We start from the raw sequence: 25,481 nt of genomic DNA, 5'->3' as shown, positions 1-25,481 counted from the left end.
GTAGGTATGAAAGAAGAAACAAAGCAATTAAAAGCGATAAGGGTCATCAATGGGGATATTGAGGATGCTGGGTTTAGAAAAACTAAGGACACGTAAATAATTAGTTTCAAGTTAATAATAGTGGGTCCATTTTTTAATTCTTTTTTATGTCTTGGAGTCTATTTAAATTTTTATTTGATCTTGATTTAACTTTGATAAGTGGAACCTATTAAGAAAATTATCCATTTCTTTTATCTTTTCTAATTTTGTGGAGCGCAGAGTTTTAAAATAGGTCCTTAGGATTCTCTGTATTTCCAAGGTATCAGCTGTTGTATCCCTCTTTTCATTTCTGATTTTGAAGTGAACCATACGGATTTAAAAAGTTACTAATACTGGATAGGGGTGCATACAGACTTTACAACTTCTGAAAAATCATATTTATGGAGAAATTATTCTCATAAAAGTATGACAATGAAGCATTTCCATGATATTTTTATCAGAACAAAGGCTAAGATAATAACATATTAATAGAAAATGATACTTCCTTAGGAGCTGAAGACAACCCCATAAGAAGACCAACAGTGTTAACTAATCTGGACCCCTGGAAGCTCCCAGAGACTAAGCCACCAACCAAAGCGTATTCATGGGCTGGTCTGATGCCCCTGGGGACATATGTAGCAGAGGACTGCCCTGTCTGGCATCAGTGAGAGTAACTTAATGCCTCAGGGAAAGGGGATGCTTAAGGGCACCCTCTCAGATGGAAGGGGGATAGAGAGAAGAACTCTGGGAGGGGGGACCTCGGGCTGAGGGGAACATTTGGGATATAATAAAATGAAATAATTAAAATTATACTTCCCTAAACAATAAGGTTTTATGTTAATTTAATTTAATGGATCTCGTATACAACAAACCACAGCTCTTTATCATTAAACCGAGCAAGCTGCCTTCGAAAGTGAGAGAAAGAGAGAGTAACAGAAAGAAGAGAAATATTTCCATATTTTGTTTGTTTGCATGTGTGGCTTAACCTGACTGACATCAGCAGCTGCTTCCTGCAGGTGGATGGAATCATTTAATCATTCTAACTATTATTCCAGAGTCTAACTATAGCCGAGATGGCTATGAGTGTGACCCACCACAGAATTTAAATTTATGTAACACACTATGAGAAAAGTTCTTTCGATTATTTTTGTGGCCCATTTGTGTGCTTCTCCAGTGTTAACTTGTCACATGGCCATGGGGTCCCCAATGTCAACTATGATAAGTATATATCCTCTCACACCCTGCTGGCTTCATGTTAGACACAGTTTGTGGTCCAATACGGTTCTTACACATTCAGTGGGGCTTGGAAAAGCCAAAATGTTCAATATTTTTCAAGGGGGGAGGGAGGTACAGTTAAGAAAAGCAGCTCAAAGGTTTTTGAATACCTGTAAAAGAAGAATATTATATGTATTTGATCACAATTAATGATTCAAAGAGCCATGGATTTGAAAGAGAGCAAGGAGGGGTATATGGTAGGCTTTGGAATGAGGGGGAAAAAAAAGACAAAAATGTAATCATAATATATTATAGTATCAAAAATTTTAAAAGATAAAACAAGGATAGGAAAGAAAAAGGCATAATATTAGATAAACACTGAGATAAGAGCCCATGTTGAAGGATATTCTCAGCCATACCAACACAAATATGTACAGCTGCACATAAGGCTAAGCATGACATCTAGTTGAACAAATAAAACCCCCCTAGTTCAAAGATGGAAAGCCCTCTATCAAAAGCCAAGAACTATACACACAACGTCCACCTTGATGGATATCTCATTACCGTAGACAGATCCTCCTAACAGTATATCTTTCTATAGGAAAGGCTATTAAAATTATAAAACACATAATTACACCTATAACTGTTGTGTTGCAGTTATTTCTAACTCCAATAAAGCTGTGTAAAAACACAGAACCCGAGGCTGGGGAGATGGCTCAGCGGTTAAGAGCACTACCTACTCTTCCAGAGGTCCAGAGTTCAATTTCCAGCAACCACATGGTGGCTCACAACCATCTGTAATGAGATCTGATGCCCTCTCCTGGCATGCAGGTGTATATGCAGATAGAACACTCATATACATAAAAATTAAAAAATAATTAAAAAGCACACAACCCCGTTATTATATTTATAAGTTATAAGCCTAGATTGGGCAGATCTCTCTCATTATCCTCCCTCATTCCCCAACTATGAGATCCTTTGCTATTTGCAGTCCTGGCCACGTGGTTCTGCTCCATGTTGGCCTTCACCTCTTCCTCTTCATCTTCTATCCTTCTCCTTCCTCCCCACTCTGAGACCTCCAGTTCCCACCTTTCCCTTCCACTGCCCAATCATAGGCCCTAGCCTGTGTTTGACCAGTTGGAATGGGGAGAAAGTTCAATGAGATATCTGAGTAAATGATGTACTCCTTTTCTGGGGCAGCCCCTCTTGAGGAAGCAGAATTAACATCGGAATACAAACAGCACCACTGTTGTATCTGCTAAACTTGTTCTTATAAATAACCATATAACCTCATTTAACTCTTTGTGATTCCCCGTCCTATAGTCTACTTTATATTTTAGCCTTATCATAAAGAATTCACTTTCCAAACCACTGTGATGCATGGAAGAGAGAATCTTGGTTATTAATCTGATAAAATTTGAAGAGAATGAAAAGAATGTAATAATTTTAAGTGAAAATGATATAAAATGAATAACTGGAAACACAGTGGTTTAAATTCTATTTGTCTCAGTGTTAAACAGGTTTGAACTGTTTTCATACTATTTGAGTACTCTGCTGGGCTAACCGGTTTTCTTTGGTTTCAAAAAAAAAAAAACAGAATTATTAGCAATATAAATCACAAGTCTCAGGAACTAGAGTTATCCAAAAATAAATATGGTAGTAATAAGGCAAATTATTAATAATTTTATGGTAACGTTTCACGGTGATACATTTGTACATGTTTAACTTCGATTAATGGCAGCTTTGGAAGCGTGTGGGGTGAAGGTGGAGATCACGGCATGTAGGCGGAGCTTGCTGTATCACCCCCTAACCATTAGTAGGATTCACCGTCAGCTTCAGCTTCCTTTAATTAGCAGTAACTATCGTAAAATGCTCCATTCACTTTTCTAGCAAAAGGATCTGCGTCTCTTGGAAGTAATCCGCTTCCTGTCTATGGACAGGAAGCATTCATCCTAAAACCAGAGCTTACCTCATGAGTACTTCAATGGCTCTTTCCTTACAGTAATTTCGTTACAACGTGATTCTCTCATTAAACTGTGATGTTCACAAGAATAATCACTGATAAAAACGATGTCAATTACTCATTTCTTACACTTTGAGAAAACATGACTTGAAGCAAGGTAGAAGTTACGAGCAACCTGCATTTATGTTTAGTACTGATATTTTCCTAGACTCTTTAGCCTTACTGTTTTTTGCCTCATGTGTTTAGACAGTATTGTGGTAAAGCTCTGTATTTTAAAGTGAGGCCATTTGGGCTTCTGGCTTTCATCTGTCACTAGTTAGCAGAGAGATCCTGGAAAACTTTATGACACATACCTCCTTCCACATCTTTTAGGCAACAACCAGAACACGAAGTTTGAGATTATGTAGAGGTAGACAGAAGTTTTAAATGAGATATTTCAGAGGGAAAAAAAAATTGTCACCAGAGTACTTCAATGTCAGCAATTAGTAGCATTATCGTGTTAACATGAACTGCTATTATTCCACTTGATATCAAAAGAGGTGAAGCTATTAAAATAAGTTCCCTATAGCAGTTCTGGTATAAAACATTAGGAAGTAATACTAAAAATTGTTCTGACCGTCATTTATGGTGTTAACTAAGACATAGTTGGTGCTGTATTTGTGAAGTCAATGTTTGCCATATAATTATTTTATTCAAAAAAAAAATCTAAGGTTATTTTAGCATCTTGTATTGACTTCCTTAACTTGTAAGTGGCATTTTAGATCTAGAGTTATGAAGAAGCCTTTAATGTTTTTAGGTTATTAAGAACAGAAAGCAATCGAAACTGATCAAACACACATTCTTAAACTGACAGCGAACTTCCTCGGGCTCTTTGTATTGAGTTTTGCAGTGCATGTATGGAAAATTTCTACCAAGGTGACAGACATTGGGCAAAAGGGAGTGGCATTAATATTTCCTTATCAATGTGACCTTAGGCTTTCCAGGATATGAGAAGTACAATAAACCTTCTCCAGTGACATAAAAGCTCTGAAATGAATGAACGCACACAGTTCCCATAATCACACTCCTTCTGCTGATGGCCCAGTACAAAAATATTTTTGTTGTGTTGTCATTTCTACTCATACTTGTGTAGCATATTTGTTTCCTAGAAACACTGTCATTCATGAACTTCCTTCCAAATGCTACCAAGGAGATCCTTTCCAATTTTGCAATTATTGGTTAAAAGATCATGCAAGGCGTATGCTCAAATGTGTGTTTTTCTTAATTTCTGGTTTTAATTCATTGTGTGCACTCCTTTATCTGATGATGTATTCTGAGAGTATAATTCCAACTTTATATGAAGAACTTGAAGCACATAGAATAGAACAAAACTATATTTGAAAATGAAAATTATAAACAATCTTATCATCATTGAATACCCAGACTGGTTCTACTTGTGGCTCCTATGTAAAGTCTGTACTGAACTTTGCTATACAAATGTTTGGGGGATATATTACTGATTTATTTTAAGTAAGTACAAACAAACAGAACTGTTGATTCACGGGGAACCTATCTCCCTAATTAGTTTTATAGACACAAGGTCTCCAAAGTGCTTGGTCCAATACACTTAAGGTCAAGGATGTAGTACCAGCGTGGAGATTCCCTAACCTTGCTGAAAATTGCCATTGTACTTACCTTTAAACTCAAAGCGAAATCTAATTAAAAATAAATGCAGGTAAAACTCCACCTTAGTCAGTGCTATCTGTAGTCAGTTGCTCACTGTTTTAAACAAAGTCTCATTATGTTAATGGACTCCCCCAAAAAGCATCATGCAGTTGATTTAATGAATCAAATCAAACACTTGCCCAGACAAAAATCTATACATCTTAGCCAATGGCATAGAGTGATGTTTATGGATATATCACTTTTCAAAAGTTCATTATCTGTTTGTTGTTGGACAACAAAATTGTAGCCCTGGCTGTCCTGGAACTCACTCTGTACACCAGGCTGGCCTTGAACTCAGAAATCCACCTGCCTCTATCTCCCAAGGGCTGGGATTAAAGGTGTGCACCACCACTGCCCAGCACAAAAATACTTTTAAAATACTGAACTTCTATTCAACAAACTTGGTAAATTCACTTTACTAATATGAAAACTAGTAGATGTGTTCATTTTCTGAAGAGTCTGCAACATTTAGTTTGAATTGTGAATTTTATGTTATTTTTGGGATATATATAGGGAGTTTGTTATCTGTTCATTGATTTTAAGCTCAAATGTAAGGTGTTTATAATATACTTTGTGTGATTTCAGTCATTTGGGATGTGGTTATAGGTCTATAGATACAGGCATTTGGTAAATTGTTGTCATATTTTGTACCCTTAAAAACTGTAAATCCCATGCTTGCTAAATAAAATACTTTTATGAATCTACTAGAATATTTTTGCCAAGTTTGCTCAAATCTTCTATCTCTTTATACTTCATTTCCCATCTTTTAAATCCATTACAGAGATATTTATACACTCATTTCCATATTTTCTCTAACAAAATGAAACACATCTAGTGTCTTAAACAGAGTCTGTTTTCTTTTACACAGTAATGCAAGCTAGGATGCACCTTACAAAAAGCTGAAAACCAGGCAATGAGCAATCTAAAGTTTTTCTCCAAAGATTCTGGGAAACAATGTACTCCCAAGCTCATCTAGCATGGCCTCCATCAATTGGTTTCCCCTTAGGACTGAGGAATAGGATAGCTTGGTTATCCCTCCTTGGGCTCCCTCCTTCCCAGCAACCCCAGTGTGTCTCTTCTGTGTTATGTTTGGCCTCTGTGATGCCAAATTCTATAGTAAGCAAGTGTGACTCTGGGCTTTTATTTCCACCATAATCTTTCCCCTCATTTTTCTACTCTCTGCTTCCTCTCCCTTTTACTGACTCCAGGAAGGCAAACATTTCTTGTTCTATCTCAATATATATGATATGACATACATAATATATATGATATATGTATATGCATATGCATGTGCATATATGTGTGCTCATATAATGTTAATTCTCAGTCTATGGAAAAATTAGACCCACTGCCTCTTTAACAATTTGCTACTTCTTCGTGACAGGAAGTTTTGAGGTCTTCTCTCCTATTTTTTTAATAATAAATTATTATGAACTTCTGTCACTCTACAGCGTTAGCTAATAGGGTACATCTCTCCTGTGTACTGGTTACATCAGACCCTTCACTCCTCCCTCCATCTTTCTAGATCTAATAATGAGCATTCCATTCTCCATTTTCATGGATACCAAGTTTTCATCTTCCATTTATGAGGAAGGGTTTGATGTATGTCTCCTCCTACACCTGGCTTATTTCACTCAATTGCCTCCTGACCTGTCTATTTCATTATAAATTACATGGTTTCAGGTGTAAGACTGAATAGTACGAGCTTCGTATGGAAACCATTTATTGTTTTTCCACTAAAGTGTGCACAATATATCCATTGAATTCATAGTATAATGGGTTTGTCAGAGTAAACATTGGTGGCTAGGTATCTCTTTGATTCACTGATTTCATTTCTGTGTGTTATAAACTCAGTTTTGAATAGATGAATCCTACCATTATTCTCTTTTTACTTGTTTTGGGGGTTTTTTCATTATGGAGTTCCATGATGGATTTGTTAATTTTCATTCACACCAATAGTGTACACATCTCCCCTCCCCACCTCTTGTTTACCATGCAATTTCTTGTCCTTTTGAAAACAGCCATTATAATTAATATATAATATCTCATTGTGATTTTTATGTTACTGAAAATTAGTGATATTAAATAACATTTTTCTTTTACTTATTGGTCATTTTTATACTTTTTTTTCCCCCTTGGGAAGCATCTGTTGATACTTTTCTGACATTTCCTTATTCTGTTGTCATCATTATGATTTGTCATTATGTTTTCTGAGCCCCTCTTAGATTCTGTAACTTAATTTCTTGTTAAGTGCTTTCCCCCTCTCTTTATACTTAAAATTATTTTCTATACACTATATTCTGACCATAGTTTCTCCTACCTCAACTCACCTCTACTCTCCATCTATTGAACTCCACACCCTTTCTTTCTTTCTTTCTTTCTTTCTTTCTTTCTTTCTTTCTTTCTTTCTTTCTTTCTTTCTTTCTTCCTTTCTTTATTTATTTTCTTTCTGTCTTTAGAAAACAACCAAACAAAAATAAAACAAAAACAATGGGAAGAAAACACAAGAAACATATAGATACAAAAACAAAACCTGTGAAAACACAAGTCTGGAAACCATAATGTTGAAACAGAGGAACAGTAAGAAACAAATGCCCAAACAAGGCAATATGAGACAAAAAAAAAAAAAAAGTCTACAAAAATACTAGTACGTTCACTCTGTGTTGGTCATCTCTCTTATGTGTGATTAATTTACCTAATGAGACTCCACTGGAGAAAATGAATTCTTTTCCTTGGCAAATGGGTCTCAACTGCAGAAAGCTTCTTCTTGGGAGTGGGAGATCATGTTCCATCTCAGTCCTGGATCCCCAGTATGTCAGATAGTTTTCAAATATCTTCTCTATCCTCTCCACTGACCATACGTCACTGTGTGGATGCTCTTTAATGTAACCCAATCTGTCTACACTTGCTTTTCTCAGCACATCACAGGCTTTGCTGACTTTTGGAAGTATCTGTTTTCTGTTTCCTTCAGCTCTTTAGGGTGACTGCATCTAAGACTTTGCTAGCTTCAGGCACACAAATAGTTTCTATAGTTAATTGTTGCTCACTCAGTAGAGGTGGAGCATCATTTGGGGTCTGTCTATATAAATATGTAGGGACTTGTGCTCTCCCCTGTGAAATGGCTTGATTCAAAATCCTGTTTCGTGATTCACGCCAGGAAAGTGAGAGAAAGAACACTTCTTCAAATGTCTATGTATTTTCTATTTTCCAAGGTTCTACTTTCGATTACCAGTTTTATTTCATTGGGGAAAGTACAATGTAAGATTTTATCTTTTAATATATTGAGAATTTGTAACAAAATGGCCAGTTTGGGAGAGCAATATCTTTTAAGGGCACATGTTGGTTAGACTGGGAATCAGAGTAACAAGGCCAGCCCCTCCAACTGAGTTTAATATAATAAATCATACCTGCAAGGTTCCTTGTGCCAGTTCAGGGTCTGAGTCTTTTGGGGAGCCTTTCTTTCAAGCCACCTCACAGTTTTTATTTCTCTCTATGATGACAGATTTTTATGTTTCTGATTTTAGTCTGCCAACTCACTTTATCATGAGGTTAAATTTCTATGTATAAATACAAGTTTTGTTTTTATTTATGTTTTATTGGATATTTTATTTATTTACATTTCAAATGTTATTCCCTTTCCTGATTTCCCCTCTGGAAACCCTCTAACCCATCCTTCCACCCCTTGCTTCTATGAGGGTGTTCACCCACCCATCTATCCACTCCCGCCTCTCTGCCTTGGCATTCCCCTACCCTGAGGCATGAAGCCTTCCCAGGACCAAGGGCCTCTCTTCCCATTGATGTCCAACAAGACCATCCTATGCTATATATACGGCTGGAGACATGGGTCCCTCCATGTATATTTTTGGTTGGTAGTTTTACCATTCAAATATTTGTCAAAGTATTTTGAAAATTCTACAATTATTTTTTAAAGTCCATTTTATCTTACCTTAGGTCATTTATCATAGACTTTTGTATGGTACTATTAAAAATGTTATTTTTTTACTTCGTTTTTCCATGTATATGGGTATTTACCTGCATGTGTATTTGTGTATCATGTGTTTTCTGTGCCTACAGAAGCCAGAAGAGGAAATCATATCTTTAAGAACTGGAGTTATATCTGAAACTGTTACATAGGTGCAGAGCATCTATCTGGGGTCCACCAGAAGAGCAGCCAGTGCTCTTAACCAATGAGCCATCTTTCCAATGCATGATGGTTATTTATTTGGCATGTCTTCTTCTATCGTTTAAAACTCAAGTGTTCATAATCCATATTTTTTTTATTCTATTTCCTTTCAACTTCTTCTATTTGGCTTAATATTTAAATATAGGCTGAAATTATATCCTTCAATTTGTTCATCTTGTCTCCTTATTTTAATGTAGTTATTGATACATATTGGTATACATTTATGGACTTGTAAAGTGCATATATTTTGATATGCTATTTTGTTTTTTCTTTTTCTTATCTAAGAATGATTGTTCAAATAATATAAATAATAAATTATATAAAAATACACATGATCACTCTAGGCAATAAAGGCACCAATTCTTGTCAGTACTTGTCTGTGTTTGACAGGTTTATAACTATAATATTTCTCTATGTATTTCATATATATTCCATAGGAAATATGCATATATGTATATGTATACATATATATCTGTATATATATTCATGAAAATAAATGTTTTATTCAGTTGATATTTAGATATTTAGATTTATTTGCATATATTAATATTCATTTCCCTTATTTTTATTTACTAGTATCTGTCATTAGGAACAGGAGATTCTTATATTTGTACAGCTGGACATAAAGGCAATTCATCAACATCCCTAAAGACACACATAGTGCACAGGATGGAGAGGATGCTAAGACAATAGCATAGAAACATCCTGAAGTAGGCGTTAAACTACTTAGATGGGGGAATACAACCCCTTTGAGGTTTTATGTGTTGTCTTTTAATTGCACAGAAAAAAATAATTAGGTTCTTATGGGTGAGAAGAGAAATTTTATTTTCATTTCTACAAATTCGTGTTCTGTAGGCCACACACATTAGCTATTCGTGCCATGGTTTTGATCACAATGTTAGCATGACAACACTCTGTGCACAGTGGCTACTGGGATGCAGAGTAAAACAATGTTATTTTTTTGTGCACATTTTTTTATAACGTTCTTACCACTGAATTTGTTTTCAGAGTTTCCCTGTAGGAGAAGTTGTTGTTCCGGGTGTCAGGATGTGAGACAGAAAGGTCTGCTTTTAGTGTGAGCATGGAACTTACATTTTCTAAACTCCTGCCATGTAGTAGAGATAGTTGTAAGTTCAGTCTCTCCTGTTTGCAGGTGTAAGAGAGACTTTCTACTTATCGAGTGTGGATTGTGTATTGTTATTACTTACTAGTCACAGGTTTTATTCCCCAGCTACAATACTTTACATAAAAGTGTGAGAATTGTTTTTTGGGGACCGTCTAATTTATTCCACATACTCAGGAACATGGCTACATTGATCTGTCACACTTATGTCTCCGGCTTCCAAGGACTTAAGTACGAGTTCTTCATTTTGTTATCTCACGAAGCTTGGGTTGACTTTAGAAATATTATTGGTGATTTTCGTTGTTTTTGTTTAGTCTTCTTGCTTTTTTGAAAAACACACAATATATATACACACACACACTCGTTGTTTCATTGTTTTTCCTTCTTCTTTTCCTTTTCTCTAACCTTTTTGATTAACCCTTCCATTCCCCACCCATTCTCTCAAATTCATGGCTTCTTGTCTTTTTCTCTACTTATTATCATAAATCTGTAAATATAATCTGCTCAGTCCATATAATGTCAGTGATTGTGATCATGATAATGTTTAGTAACACCGTAAGTATAAGCCTTGATGTTTACTTTTAATTCAGATACACAATGACATGCTTACAACAGCCTACCAGTGAAGGAGGAACCGAAGTAAGGGTTTTTGGTTAGGTGTAAACTCTGTTTCTGAGCCGCTTTCTGCCACTTTAGATACTGCTCCAGTCTCACTCTTCTTACCCTGAGGGAAATGAAGAACTAACCAGGGCTCGAGGATGGAAAGTTTTCTTTATAAATCTGTGGTTGTGACTTTATACCTGTCTTGCATTTTATTGCAGTGTCAAACAATATCATATCAACATTTTTTTTTCAATCCTGAATGATTTTTAAAATGTAGATTTTTAAGTGTTTCCACCTTGTACTAAATGAGAAAATAGCAAGAAAAATGTCTTGGATCTTCTACTCTTGTGCAGAGATAAAGAAATTCTTTTAATTTTATAGGTAATATTGTAGGTGGCATTTTGTGTCCTTATGTACACACAAGTAAACACATACAAACATGCACACATACATATATGTATGCATATATAATATATGCACACACAATCACACATATGTACATACATATATAGACACACTCATATATGTTTACATATGGAATATTGGGTCATTGAAACAAGAACTATCATCACCTAAATAAATGAAAGATGATAGAAGCAGAATTTTTTTTCTTGATATTATTGGCAGGTACAGTCAAACCTTTCCTTTTTAAAAACACAAATATGAATCAGAGTTAGCATGTTGAAAATCAAGACAAATGGATGTGACCATGGAGTACATATTCTCTACAACCAAATATGGAGTCAGCGGGTCAACTTGCCTCAGCTGTTTGTCACACACAAAGCACTGAGCAGCTTTGTAGAAGACACTGGGGCTGTTCAACACAATGGAAGAGTAAGTTCTGAGCCAAACTTTTGAAGACAATGAAGAAGAGCTCACAGGCTAGAAGGCAAGCCCGCTGGGTGCCTGTGGGATGCCAGGAAAATCAGCGTGAACAAGGTGCAGCACCTTTATTGGAGACAGGGAATGAGCAGAGCATTGACAAATGGTGAGAATGGGCACGCCTTGAAGATCCACTCAAGGAGCTGGCCTTTTCCCTGAGGGTAGGTAATGGGAAATGATGAAGGTGGTGAGCCACACACTGACGTGAGGGGAATGGTACCTGAGAAGAATTATCCTTCAACAAGATGGCAAAAGGATAGGAGGAGAGAAAAAAAATAATCAGGAAATATGGAATGCTTTAAAAATCAAATTAAGAGCACTTTATGTAGAAAGATGAACTAACTATGCAGAAAGATGAACTATGTACAGAGCAGGAAGAAAAGTGATGTGAACTAAAAACCGATTTTCGCCTAAGCTAGATCTTTGCCTAAGATAATTCGCCTATCAGTTTCTATCAATCAGGTTGGCAATGGGATAAGGCGAACTCTAACTCACATGCTGTACTTTGGATATTGAAAAATAAAACACTTTAAATGAACTGCAAGCCAGAGGCCTAGGAACTAGTTGGTGTCTTTGATTACTGCAGGGTCCAATGAAAGGACTCAGAGACAGAAAGAGCCACTGACTAGCATGCTGCACTGCACTTTTAATCTTCCAATATTTTACAGTGATATTATCTCAGACAACCCACCCTCTATTATTTAACTTTACCCAATGTTTATAAAAAGAAGTTTTTCTCAAACAAAATATTTTGATTGATTTTAGAGATTGCTAAACTGAAATCCAAAACATACTGATGGCTGCCTATAACGTACTTTTGTATTTTAAAGAGAAAAAAATGAAGAAGTGAATAGTCTCATATATTGAGTATATTTTAATAGCAATTTAATATTTATGTTTATATTGTACATTGAATATGATATAATTTTTACTTTGCAAATGTTTTCTGGCTTAGTGCCTAACAACAAACTAGTAGAGGAACCATTATAAAACATCAGAGAGACGTTGGTTAAAGGGGAATAAAACAATAAAATGAATTTTCAATAAAAGCAATACTATCACTTTTAAGATACTTTCAGAAATTCAGTGTGATTTGCATATAAGAATTGGTAATAAAAGTAAAATAAAATAAAGAGAATATGGTGTGGTTTCTGTTTGAAGTTTCTGGATACCATAGAATTGAATTTTAAGACTTAACAGGCTAGTACTTGGCTCAATCTTGTAATTTGACACTAGAGAAGATCAGGCAGAAGAATCACCATGGGTTTGGAATTTGAAGCCAGAGCATGCCCTCTGGGCTATAGAATGAGAATGTCTTGAAATATATATATATAATATATATATATATTATATACATATATTATATATATATATCATGAGTAATAACTGTAAATAATGTCTCACAAAAATAATTTCTTCCAGTAACTAGTGAAATCACTTTATAAATCCAAAGACATTTTGCCCAACACTTTTCAATAAACATGAATGTCAGTAGCATGCCTTGAATTCTCTCAATATATTTTATATTAAAAAAAATAGTCATTTGCGTTTTTCTGTAGCAACTTGAATTTCCGTAATGCTATTATGAGTTGCCAGAATGCATTTTTTAAAACTATTAGTTCTTATTTTACATTCTTTTACTTCTAGGCACATTAGTCATTATTCTAATGGAATCACACAGGTTTGTAATATAAGCTAAACACATACATCAGCAGAAGGGCACAGACCTCATTCACGGTGGCATAATAGCTTTCATGCTTGAATGTGGGTGAGTTGTCATTCCGATCCCGCACCACGATGCGCACTTCATGATAGATAACTGTGCCAACCTTCTTGTTGACGCACTGGACTTGCACTACAATGGAGTGTATATTCATTGGTGGCTGCAGGAAGAAATGACATTTTTTTTAGACACAGTTTTGGTTAGATCTGACACTGATAACACACTTGACTGCTTCACTATTAGCTTGACCGCTTATTCTCTATGAAATGACAGGAAGTAAGGTAACTGCCTGCTTTAAAAGTAACAGAAGATAATGCTGATGAATTCATTGTTTAATTCCCCATCTAAACAAATAAGGCTTCAAGTACTATTATGATCATAAGATTTTGCTAGCACATAGACACAGAACCCATGCTAAGATTTGCTCGAACAAAATTTTTTTTCTTTATAAAATCCTAAGAAGCAATGGTCTTAAATTTATTTATTTATTTATTTGGTTTTTTGAGACAAGGTTTCTCTGTGTAGCCCTGGCTGTCCTAGAACTCACTTTGTAGACCAGGTTGGCCTTGAACTCAGAAATCTGCCTGCCTCTGCCTCCCAAGTGCTGGGATTAAAGGCGTGTACCACCACAGCCCGGCTTAAATTTATTTTTTTAAAACAAAGTTGCATCAAACTTCTGAGAAGTGAGGAATTTTATAATTCTGGGTTCACTTACTTTTATGAAAATATCATGTTCCTTAATGATAAAATTATCGTGAGCAAAGGAAAAAAAATTGACTCTTAAGCCAACCACATTCAAACTGCACACATATACACATACACATTGTCCATCTCTTTTATGTGCACCATTTTTTATCACTATCAGGCTTATCTATTTTCCCCTCTAAATATTGTTTTGTAAGAATAACTCATAGAGGGCTTTCCCGACTTAAATATCCTGTCTCCACTGTGTCTCTTCTTTCCAACTTCCACTATTTATTTTTCTTTACTGTACTTCTCATCCACAACTTCAGGTATTCTATACTTTATATGTTTGTGTCAATTTGTTTCCCTTGATGAGACTGGAGGACTTCTCTAATCATGGGAAGGACTTCTTAATACCTGGTCACATCCCTCTCCATAGCAGCTGATGTGTGTTTAGAACAGGTGAGTGAATGACAATCAGAGAAACAACATCGTTTCCCACCCTGCTTCCAGCGCTGCTTAACTGCTCAACTCTGACAGTGGGGACCCAACAATATTAATGCAATAGGACTGCAGTTATCACACAGGACGACCTACCACTGGGAACTTGCTACAAACACCACTTAAGGGATATGAACTACCTTCCATTCACAAAACAGTGACTTGCCATCACCCTCAATATGTTTAATATAATTACCATGCATTCGGCATTATCTTTTGTCATGTTTTAGAGGTGCATCGTTTTTAAGTACAGCATTATCTTTTGTCATGTTTCGGAGGTTCATCTATAAAATAAACAGCTATTTATTACTTATTCATTCACCACGTGCCAAAGATCCCCGTATCATCCTTCCCTGTCCATCGGCAGTGTTGGTTTCCCTGGCCAGCCTCCTCTCTGTTCCTCTCCATCTATGTGTTCTGTGTCTGACAATCGCCTAGGTGGATCACTATCAATGTACATGAATCAAAACCCTGTATTTGCTTCATGATATGAGCGCATATGTGCCGAATGAGATTAATAGACTGAGTCCATCCATAAAACATGAAGTAAATGGGGTCTATGTAATATAAATTAATAATTTGGGATTACAAGATAAACTACTTAATCTCTAGACTAAATCAATCCAGGTGACAGGGCAAGCCTCCTTGAGACTGAAGGAGTGCAAAGTGCATTTCTAGCTGCATGCCACACCTGGAGATAAGACAAATGCTGCAGTAACTATGTTGAAACTACAGCAAAATATCATGTCATCAGAAGGCACTTCCGTGAGCAACAAAGACAAAGGGAACAGAATCGGTAAGTGTTGGCCTCCTAAAAATACAGGTGAAGGTCTTTACTTGAGCTGTGACATCATCCTGTGTGGTGGTATCAATGAAGACAGCAAAGTTATGTTTATAGAAATTCCAAGTAAAACACACGCGCACACACGCGCACACACATACACACACACACACACACACACACACACACACATGCACACATATCACAGGAACATATAATGAATAACATGATTAAGGACAAAATCTTCTTAATAATTAACAATCGATAATACCATAGTTTTGAAATAATACACCTAAGTGCCACCCCCAATTTGCTTAGGTAAAAATCATCTAAATACTACAAATGACTATAGACATTCATATGAGAATGTACTGATGAAGACAGATAGGTAGAAGATGCACTTACACGCCAACACTAAAATTGAAGGTTGGAACACTTACAGGGAAACCCTATATCCACTCGTAATATCAGAAGCCTAAGAACTTAAGATAGCAGACACTATTTTACAAGTGAACAGAAAATAGAGCTAGTGCACTTTGAGAATATTTGGTAACTTTCAGAAGTTTAAAAAAAAAAAAGACTAAAATTGCTCATGTAAACCATTTTATAAGAGGGCCTCTTTTATAAAACAACTCCGAAGTCTGCAGGGTGGCCTGCTAGCAAAGCCACCTGAAAATTTCATATTTCAGGTAAAGGGCTGTTTTAAAGGACTGCATTGTAGAAGATTTTCAGAAGAATTTCAAATAAGTGACCCCCTGTGCCTTTTCTACCAGTTTCAAAGTAGTTGCCTTAATAGCCTGGTTAAAAAAAAAGGCTGTGTTTTAATTGTAAAGTAAAATCAGAATAAGTATGCCTACTGCTCTTTTGGCACAACGTTTGGACTACAATTAGGTAAGTTATATTCATCTGCAGTTATTTTTCTTCTAAATAATTCAAGAGAGGCGTATAAATCCCCTCATCTTCATTCGCCGCTTTACATGGGACTGTTGCGTTGGGACAAAAACGTCACAGGCTTTCAAAGGGTGAGAAAGGTAATGTGTGAGGGTCCCCTTCTTCTAGCTAAGTATCTGTAAATTGGATATGAACAGGTTACCTGGAACTGCTGTCATTCTTTTCTGGCTCCCTGTGTGTGCAATGCTTAGTGGCTGGGATGAACTTAGGTGGCAATAAATTCCAACCACTATGGATTACACTGAAGTAAAGAGGTCCCTGTGGCGAATATTGAAGGCACAGTGTAATTTCGTATTGGAATAAATCCTATTCTTCTGTACAGGGAAGTCATAAATACATCACGCCTAGTCTTACTGAGTCGATTAGTCAGACTTTAGGGACTCTACAATGCTTATGGAAGTGTTGGAGAGGTTTATGACCCTGTAATGATGGAAATGAAGGGAAGATTTTGGTTGAACTTGCAGAGCTACTGGCAAAAGTCAGACATGGCAATTCTTTGATAATCTTTTTTCCATTTTGAATTCTATTTATGTGTTCTGTTTATGAAACAAGGAAACATCCTATATATAAATTGTGTGGGGTATATAATTAAAATAATCACATTTATAGAGCCTTCGAATTTAAAGATGAATGTTTAATGTACTATTCCAAAGTCATGACTGCATGTCTGTGCAATGACATAAATCACCAGTTTACGAAGTTTATCTCTCAAAGGTAATATTGGAAGCATAAGGTGAAGAAGAAACCTTTCAAAGCACATGGGAATGTTGTAATTTAAGAGAAAGATGGGAAATAAGTCACTTAGAATATAACATGAGAAGGGAATTCATGCAAGAGTCAGTGATGTCCACACTGCAGATTATAACACTCCTCTATGTTATAAGGGAAATTAATAATTTGGAAATTTCATTATTTAAATGATACTAAATTTTGTAAACCTTTCATATTTGGCCTTTTTCATAGAGTATGAAATAACTGTGTCAAATTTGTATAGGGATGGATGGTTTTGCCATATCTCCTTCCCTCTGTCTCAGGATTTACTTACTAACTCCATACAATAAAGAATTGCTGTTTTATCCAAAAATTTGGAAAAGGTGAAAATGTATTATAGGTATATCTATTTCACATTTCCACGACTTGGATCCAGGGCCACACATATGTTAGGCAAGTTGTCTACCATTGACCTATGTGGTTCCAGCCCTTAAGTTGATATGCAAATAAAAATAGAGGTAATTAATGACTGCCCAGTGACATCTATTCCTTAAAATGTTAAACATTATAAATAATGGCATGATTACAGGAGTTACAGTCAGGAGCCATAATGGGGCAAGCTAATCCTGGGATGGTCTGCTTCAGATCATTATATAATCTGTGACAAGTTCATTCTTATTGGGAAAGGATGTAAGAGAATTCATTGTAGGAAAGATTCCTGCTATTAATATGTTTTTCCTGTTATTATTAAACATATGTAACAATCACTAGGTATTAGCCCACCCCTCTGGAGCAGATCTCTGCAGATCTATGAAGATGCAATGTATGGAGTGATGCTATATAGATAAATAGATGACTCAAGACTTAACGATGGTTCTATAAGAATTCCTAAAATTATATCAGTGATTATTAAGCTCTTTTATAGCGGGATTGCTATTAGGTCCTTTTCTGATAGTCAAAACTGGAATGAGATCTCTAACAGTTTCCCAAGTGTCACCAGTTAATTGCTCTTAGACAGTGGTAACCAGACTTTCTCCTACTCAGAGCACCTTCCAAGCGGTTGTAAAACAATTAACCAAAGGTCATAAAAAAGGAACTAATGATTTATTATAGGTGCTAGGGCAGATGATAAAATATTGACTGGGCTTATCTATGCAAAACTTCACAAATAACTTAGTTATGGTTTTAAACCTTCAGTGACCCTGCAGCACTATGACAAGTGATGGATGTTTAGCCAGATGATTTCTTTTAATGGATATGCATGCAAACATTCTCTGTTGTAAACTTCTATTTCAATTTATGATTTGACTTATTTTTGTGTGTGTGTGACCTTGCGAGGAGCTTCATAACATGCAGTCATGTGTTCCGAAAGATGTGTAAGTACTGATGACAAAGACATACTGATGACGAAGACATACTGATGACAAAGACATACTGATGACGAAGACAGAGAAGAATTTTTTCCCTTAGGAGAATTTTTTTGCCATTCTCCATGTAGAGTAGAACATTTTTCCTTTTCCCCATTTAGAAGAAATTTTCCCTTTCCTCACTTAGGAACTTTCCACTTCTCCCCCTTAGATAGCTTTCATAGGAAACTTTTAAGAACTTAGTAATAAATGCTATAATCACTTTTCTTTTCTCTTCTTTTCCTTTCTTGCTTTTTTGTTTGTTTGTTTGCTTGCTTGCTTGGTTGGTTGGTTTATAGACACAGGGTTTCTCTGTGTAGCCTAGACTGTCCTAGAACTCACTCTGTAGACCAGGCTGGCCTTGAACTCAGAAAACTGCCTGCCTCTCCCTCTCAAGTGCTGGAATTAAAGGTGTATGCCACCACTGCCCTGCTATAATCACTTTTCTAAGTGTCCTTTTTTCTTCCTGAAAGTTAGAGGTGCTCAGTTCCTGCTGAGATAGAACAAAGGCCACCTTTCTTAATCCACCAACCCCAACCCTGCTGTTTTCTGCTATAGGTGTCAATTGCCTAAGCCAGCAGTCTTTTACCCTCGGAAAAAGCAAGAAAGTTTTAGGACTTTTTAGAAATTATCACCAGCATTTCAGTACAGTAAGAGAATGAGAAGATCCTGGGACCCTCAGACTTTAAAGCCACACCAGAGTCCCCCTCTGTGCCCCTGCCACTACCCTCTCCGGGCCAGGAGGCTCCTGGCAAGTTACTTAAAGAACAAAATGCCAATTTGAAAACATAGGTACAATGAAAAACTTAGATGAATTTAGATATATTTTATAGTTTTTAATAATTTGTAACATGTTAAGTTCTAGATAGTTGAAATTAATATGACTTAACCTTTGGATACTAAGGACTCTTCCTGTAAAATTTATGTTAAATAATCACAATGAGCATAAAACAGACTGGTTAAGAGTATGGAGTATAGAATATATAATTACATACCAGTATCAACATTAGGAATCAGATTTATGCATAAGCAGCATTTATGGATCTGGTCCCTGCTGCTTTGTGGGAGTTTACCCCTAGTAACACAAATATGATACTAAAATAAAAAAGAAGAAATGAAATCTCGATGAAGACATGATGAGAGAGAACCTAGAAGGAGTTGAGAGGAGGGGGTAGCAGTGCAGAGTGTGTGTGTGTGATCAAGGTGCAGTGCATAAAAACATAAAAATACATAAAAAAGATTTAAAAGAGTCTATTTAAGATGAAGGTGGAATGAACACTGAGAGTGTCCTGGGTTCCAAGTTAGAGGGAGGAAGACTGACAGAAAAGGATGCTGATGCTGATGGATGCAGATGGAAATGTGGATGGGAGATGAGGCCACGCATCAGACCTGGCAAATGAAGAGTGCCTGAGTAGAATGGATTGGAATGGAATGGAATCCCTTGGAGCAGCAAATCAAGATCAGAATTGAAGGTGTTGGGTTCTCTTAGGTCATTGCTTTCCCTGGCCAAGGGCTTCTAATCTTTGCAATGAGTCAAAATCCATATTGTACTATTGGAACAGATCCAGCTTGTTCTTAGTATTCAATTTATTGATTCCATAATAACAGGTACTCATTCCACACCTCATAGTGATTAAGTGATACTGGTCCCATGAGATCATAATTTGGCCTTTTAAAGATCCTTGAGTTTCTTATTATATACAACTGGTTTTTATGACTTTGTTTAGGAGTCAATTCAGATAACTGTACTGAACACAAACAAAAATAGAGGGAAGAATTGATAGCCAAAAGAAATGTTTGAGAATTGCCAAAGTGTTCATATTGAACCTCTTACAAATATTTTCTAATCAAATTCAAATATTTGAAGCCTGGTAATTTTTAAATTTTCCTATGAGTTTTAATTAAAATAATTAGCCCACTTAAAAATTTTAATTTTGAAATATTGTTATTTACATTAAATTTGCTGTTTTTCCTATCCAACCATGGTTATACAAACAAAGGATTATTTATAGCCTTAAAAAGCAAAAGGTAGAAAACTTGGCTTGGATTTCCTTCACTAGAAATAAAATATGTCATTATTGCCTGCTTGAAATGCAACTATAATTGTAGAAGTCCATTGAAACGACCTCACCACACTTCTTTGTTAGAGTTCATTTGGACAAATAACTATTTAGTTTGTACTTATATCAACAAATTGAAAAAAAAATAAATGCAGTAGACTTATGAACTGGATATTCATTGTAAAAGATGGAAACTTGGACTTTCTCTCAAGTTTATGAAAATGAATCAACTGAATTGAAATGAATCAAACGTTTGAAGACAGAGCATCTGAAACAAACTATGAAGAAACTTCTTGATAGCCAAAGACATAACTGACAGAATGATATAAGTTGTCTTACATTAAAAGAATGGGAGAAATTTGTAAGTACTCAAATGCCAGAATTTATAAAGAGTTTGAAAGGTTCAGATTCAGAATGAAAAAAGTCCAAAGAACTTATCTGTAAATGTGCAAAAAACAAACAAACAAACAAACAAAAACTGGGCAGTGGTAGCACACACCTTTAATCCCAGCACTTGGGAGGCAGAGGCAGGCAGATTTCTGAGTTTGAGGCCAGCCTGGTCTAAGGAGTGAGTTCCAAGATAGCCAGGGCTATACAGAGAAACCTTGTCTCCAAAAAACAAACAAACAAAACAAACAAACAAACAACAACAACAACAACAACAAACTATGAATAGATACATCTCAGAAGGAAAAGTTTAAATGGCCAAAAAAAAAAAAAGTTATCCAGAAGTACTGAATTTTACTAGTTTAGTTGTCATGGAAAGGTAAGTCAAAGCTACACTAAAATATCCATTGTCTCACCTCAGCTAGAATGTCTATTATAAAAGAAAAAAATACAAAAGGTAGCAAGGAGTGTTGAGAATTGAAGAAGGACCACTTATACACTTTTGTTGGGAATGCAAATTTACCTAAGCATAGTGGGAAGTGTATGAAGCATCCAAGAGACTAGATCTACCACAAAACACAGCTATCCCACTTCTGAGTATCTATCAAAGGAAAATGGCATCGGCATAGCAAAGGAAATCCTGCATGTCTATGCTTGCCTCTAATACACCCTGTACTTTGTGGCATTAACTTAAGTGGCAAGCACAGAACAATAGAGAAAATGTGGTACATAGGTACAGTAGAAAAATCCTTAGTTATAAAAGGGAATGTTGTTTTATCTCATAGCAAAATCAAAGGACTTAATGGTAAATGAAGTAAAGTTAGGTACAGGAAGAGAAGTACTGGTCTTCACTCAGATATGAATGTTCTAGATACAGAAAGTTGGAATTTAGGATAGTGATTAGTGACTGATAGGAAAGGTAAATAGATAATAGGAGGTCTGATTACAGGTCTATAAGTATAGACATACAGAGGAAGCACTATATATGTTCTCCCTAAGAGTTGGTGTGTGTGTGTGTGTGTGTGTGTGTGTGCATGCGTATGTGTGCGTATACACATGTGCATGTGTGTGATATTATACAACAAGCTATTGATCATTTTCTAGATAACAGAAGAGTGAGACTCAAAGGCTCTACACATACTAATGAGAGGATAGAAAATCAACCATAGCTGATTATGTGAATTTGATGGTATAAATTGTATACATATGTTGAGATATCACACTAAAACTCACAAATGTATATGTTTAAAGTCATCACAAGTACACAAGGAAAACCGTTACTGTAGAACTGGCAGGCATGAATATCAAAAAGCTAAACTAACGCATGAAAGACAGAAATGGAGCAACTAAATATACAGATGCTCAAAAGAGTCTGATCTGTGTGGACAAGGGTAGTGAATTGACAAAGAAAGACAGGCAGGACCACAGGGGCAAAGATGAAGAAATAAAGAGGCAGATACACAAGACCTCTGAGGGCAAGACCACGTAGGCTTTTTCTGCAAACACAGCAGTTTTTCTAAAAGTTATCATGTCCATAATATACATATATTTTTCATATATACCTATATCATCTCTTTATATTTATCTAAAGAAATTTTAAACTTACTGGCCAAAATTATACATTTGTTTCATTTTTAGTCTTAGGAAAGTATCAAGGTATTCCTCAGGTACAAGAGAATCACATCTACTAAAAGGTTTTTGGAGTAGTTTTTTCTTTTTTCTTTTTTTTAAATATACTGAATGAATACAGAGCCAATGATCATAGCATGGAGCTTGGCAGTTTTTTTTTTTTTGTAGGCCCAAGCATGATTATCAGCTCTCTGTGGCTCTATAAAACATTCACATTGTTTATTAAGGGGTTCATTCTATTCATAAAAGGAATGAGCCAAGTTACTTGGCACCAACCCCAAGAATTTTGTTTCTGGCAAATGCTCCACGTTTAACACGAAAGCAGGGTTTGGTTTTGGTTCACAATAATAAGCTCCTTAATGATAATGTGTGCTTTGTCAATACTTACTTTTTGAATAGGGATAAATTCTTTGTTAAATGGAATTTAGTATATTATAAAATATGTACACCTATGTGTGTGTTTGTATAACATGCTGGGAAGTGTCATAACAAATAAAATCTAGATGTGATAAATAGGCACTCAAACCTTTTTTTCCACATTTATTAGTAGAAATTGTTCATAGGAGGTATTGTTAAGAATAGCTGCTTGGAGCAATAGAGACCCCAACATTTTCAATCCCAAATTTATCCTGACTAGAAGAAATGTAGGCACATGGGGTGGAGCAGAGACTGAGGGAACAATGAACAGATGGCCGGCCCAACTTGAGAACCATGCCATGGACAAGTACCAATCCCTGATAATATTAATGAGATACTCTGTTATTCTTTTTTTTTTTTTTTCCAAGACAGGGTTTCTCTGTATAGCCCTGGCTGTCCTGGAACCCACTCTGTAGACCAGGCTGGCCTCGAACTCAGAAATCCACCTGTCTCTGCCTCCCAAGGGCTGAGATTAAAGGTGTGCGCCACCACTGCTCTGTTATTCTTATAGACAGAAGAGGCTCCACCCAGCAGCTGACTCAGACAGATAAAGAGACACGAAGCCAGACAGTGGATGGGGCTTGAGAATTCTTAGAGAAGAATAGGTAAAAGGATTTTGAACCCCAAAGGGGCTAGGAATTCTACAGGAAGATCAACAGAATCAACTAATTTGGACCCTTTGGAAACTCAGAGTATCAACTACCAACCAAAGAACTTACATGTGCAGGACCTAAGTCTTCCACTCATATGTATCAGATATGCAGCTTGGTCTTCATGTGGTTCCCGAATAACTGAAATAGGTGCTAACCCAAAAGCTGTTCCCTTTATGTGAGATATGTTTTTCTAGCAGGGCTGCCTTATCTGGCCTCCATGGGAGAGGAAGTACCTAGCATCAAAGAGACTTGAAGTGCCAGGGTGGGAGGGATACCCAGGCGGGGAACCACCCACTCAGAAGAGAAGGGGAGGGGGGAGGGGGACAACATTGTGGGAGGGAGTAACCTGGAGGTGGTCAGTGAGTACGATGTATAGTGAATAAGTAAAAAGTAAAATTAAAAATAAAAAAGAATGGCTACTTGGTAGTCTGACCTACCACCTTCATCCCACACTGGCATTTCAGACCCATGTGGGAGCTATAGCCATTTCTGTTCTTGCCTGTTCTGACAACTGACCCTCAGTCCTTGCTACTCATCTACCCTCTCATCTCAGACCATAGCTGCACCTGTACATATGTGAGTCCATGCTGAGCCTCAATTTTCTCATCCTACTAATAGATCCTACTTACTTCTCATCCTACTTACTTATGAGACCCCCAAAACTCTACCACCAAATCTGGACAGAAAACCAAGAATTATATAGTAAAGTGGTAAGACAAACACCAACCTACAGTAATCAGTAGCCTTTTTATACATCAATAACAAACAATCTGAGAAAAAGAGACCCTAGTGATACCTACACTTCCAATAGCTTCAACATATACTTTGAATAAACCTAACCAACAAGGTGAAATGTCTACACAATAAAAAGCTTAAGCCTTTGAAACCAGAGATTTAGGAAGATACAAGATGTCTGTAGACTGCAGATGCTCATGGATTGATGGAATGTTGTAAAAATGATCTTTCTACTGAAAATAATGTAAATATTCAATGCAATCCACACTAATATACACAATGTTCTTCAATGAAATATATATATACACACATATATGTGTGTATATTTATGTGTATACACATACACACACACACACACACACACACACACACACACACATATATATATATGTGGGACATACCATTCTAATATATATATTAGAATACATATGGAAGAACAAGGGACCCAGGAGAACCAAAGCAAACCTGGACAAAAAGAATGATGGTGGAAAAGTTATCATACCAGATTACAAGGGATATTACAATGTTATAACAGTAAGTACATCATGATGCTATCACAACACAGCAAAGTAAAACAAAGGAAGAACAATGGAAGACCAAGCCACGAGTTCCTTTCACTATGGCCACATCATATTTGACAAAGATGCCAGCAACACACACTGTAGGAAAGACAGCATCTTCAGCAAATGATGGTGGGAAAACTGGACGTCCACTTGAAGAAGAATGGAATTAGATGTATATCTGTTGCCTATATAAAAGTCCCCCCAAAGAGATCAAAGACCTCAATGTGAAACTTGAAATGCTAAAACTTTCTAGAAGAAAACATATGTAGTATTCAAGAAGGCATAGGAATATAAAAGGACTTTCTGAATAGGACTTGTTTTTTTTTTTCTTCAGGGATAAGGCCAAAAAAATGACAAATGAGAAAAATAAAAATTAAGGAAGTGAAGAGGAAGACCATAGGATGTACCTATTCATCTGGTAGAAGATTAAGATCTATAAAGAACTAGAACAAGGAGGAGGAGAAGGAGGACAAGGAGGACAAGGAGGAGAAGAGGAATAAGAAGAGGAGGAGGAGGAAGACGAATAAGAAAAAGAAGAAGAAGAAGAAGAAGAAGAAGAAGAAGAAGAAGAAGAAGAAGAAGAAGAAGA

At 36.2% G+C, this 25,481-nt stretch overlaps 1 protein-coding gene across 22 annotated transcripts in view; it reads right to left on the bottom strand.

The window, feature by feature from the left end:
* The window catches only part of Pcdh15 (protocadherin related 15), a 1,206,525-nt gene that overhangs the window by 413,437 nt on the left and 767,607 nt on the right, over nucleotides 1-25,481 (bottom strand). For all 22 annotated transcript variants that reach the window (XR_004112186.1, XM_031346915.1, XM_031346916.1 and 19 more), the window contains one exon: nucleotides 13,419-13,574. Coding sequence is in view for 21 of the 22 variants with exons in the window: in XM_031346915.1 (XP_031202775.1) it covers nucleotides 13,419-13,574 (156 nt within the window). In the remaining variant the exon portion in view is untranslated. The remainder of the gene's footprint in view (nucleotides 1-13,418; nucleotides 13,575-25,481) is intronic.

Source organism: Mastomys coucha, unplaced genomic scaffold (assembly GCF_008632895.1).
Source record: "Mastomys coucha isolate ucsf_1 unplaced genomic scaffold, UCSF_Mcou_1 pScaffold3, whole genome shotgun sequence".
Classification (NCBI taxonomy): Eukaryota; Metazoa; Chordata; class Mammalia; order Rodentia; family Muridae; genus Mastomys; species Mastomys coucha.
The sequence above is the reverse complement of the archived record's forward strand: the minus strand, read 5'-3'. Positions and strand labels throughout refer to the sequence as shown.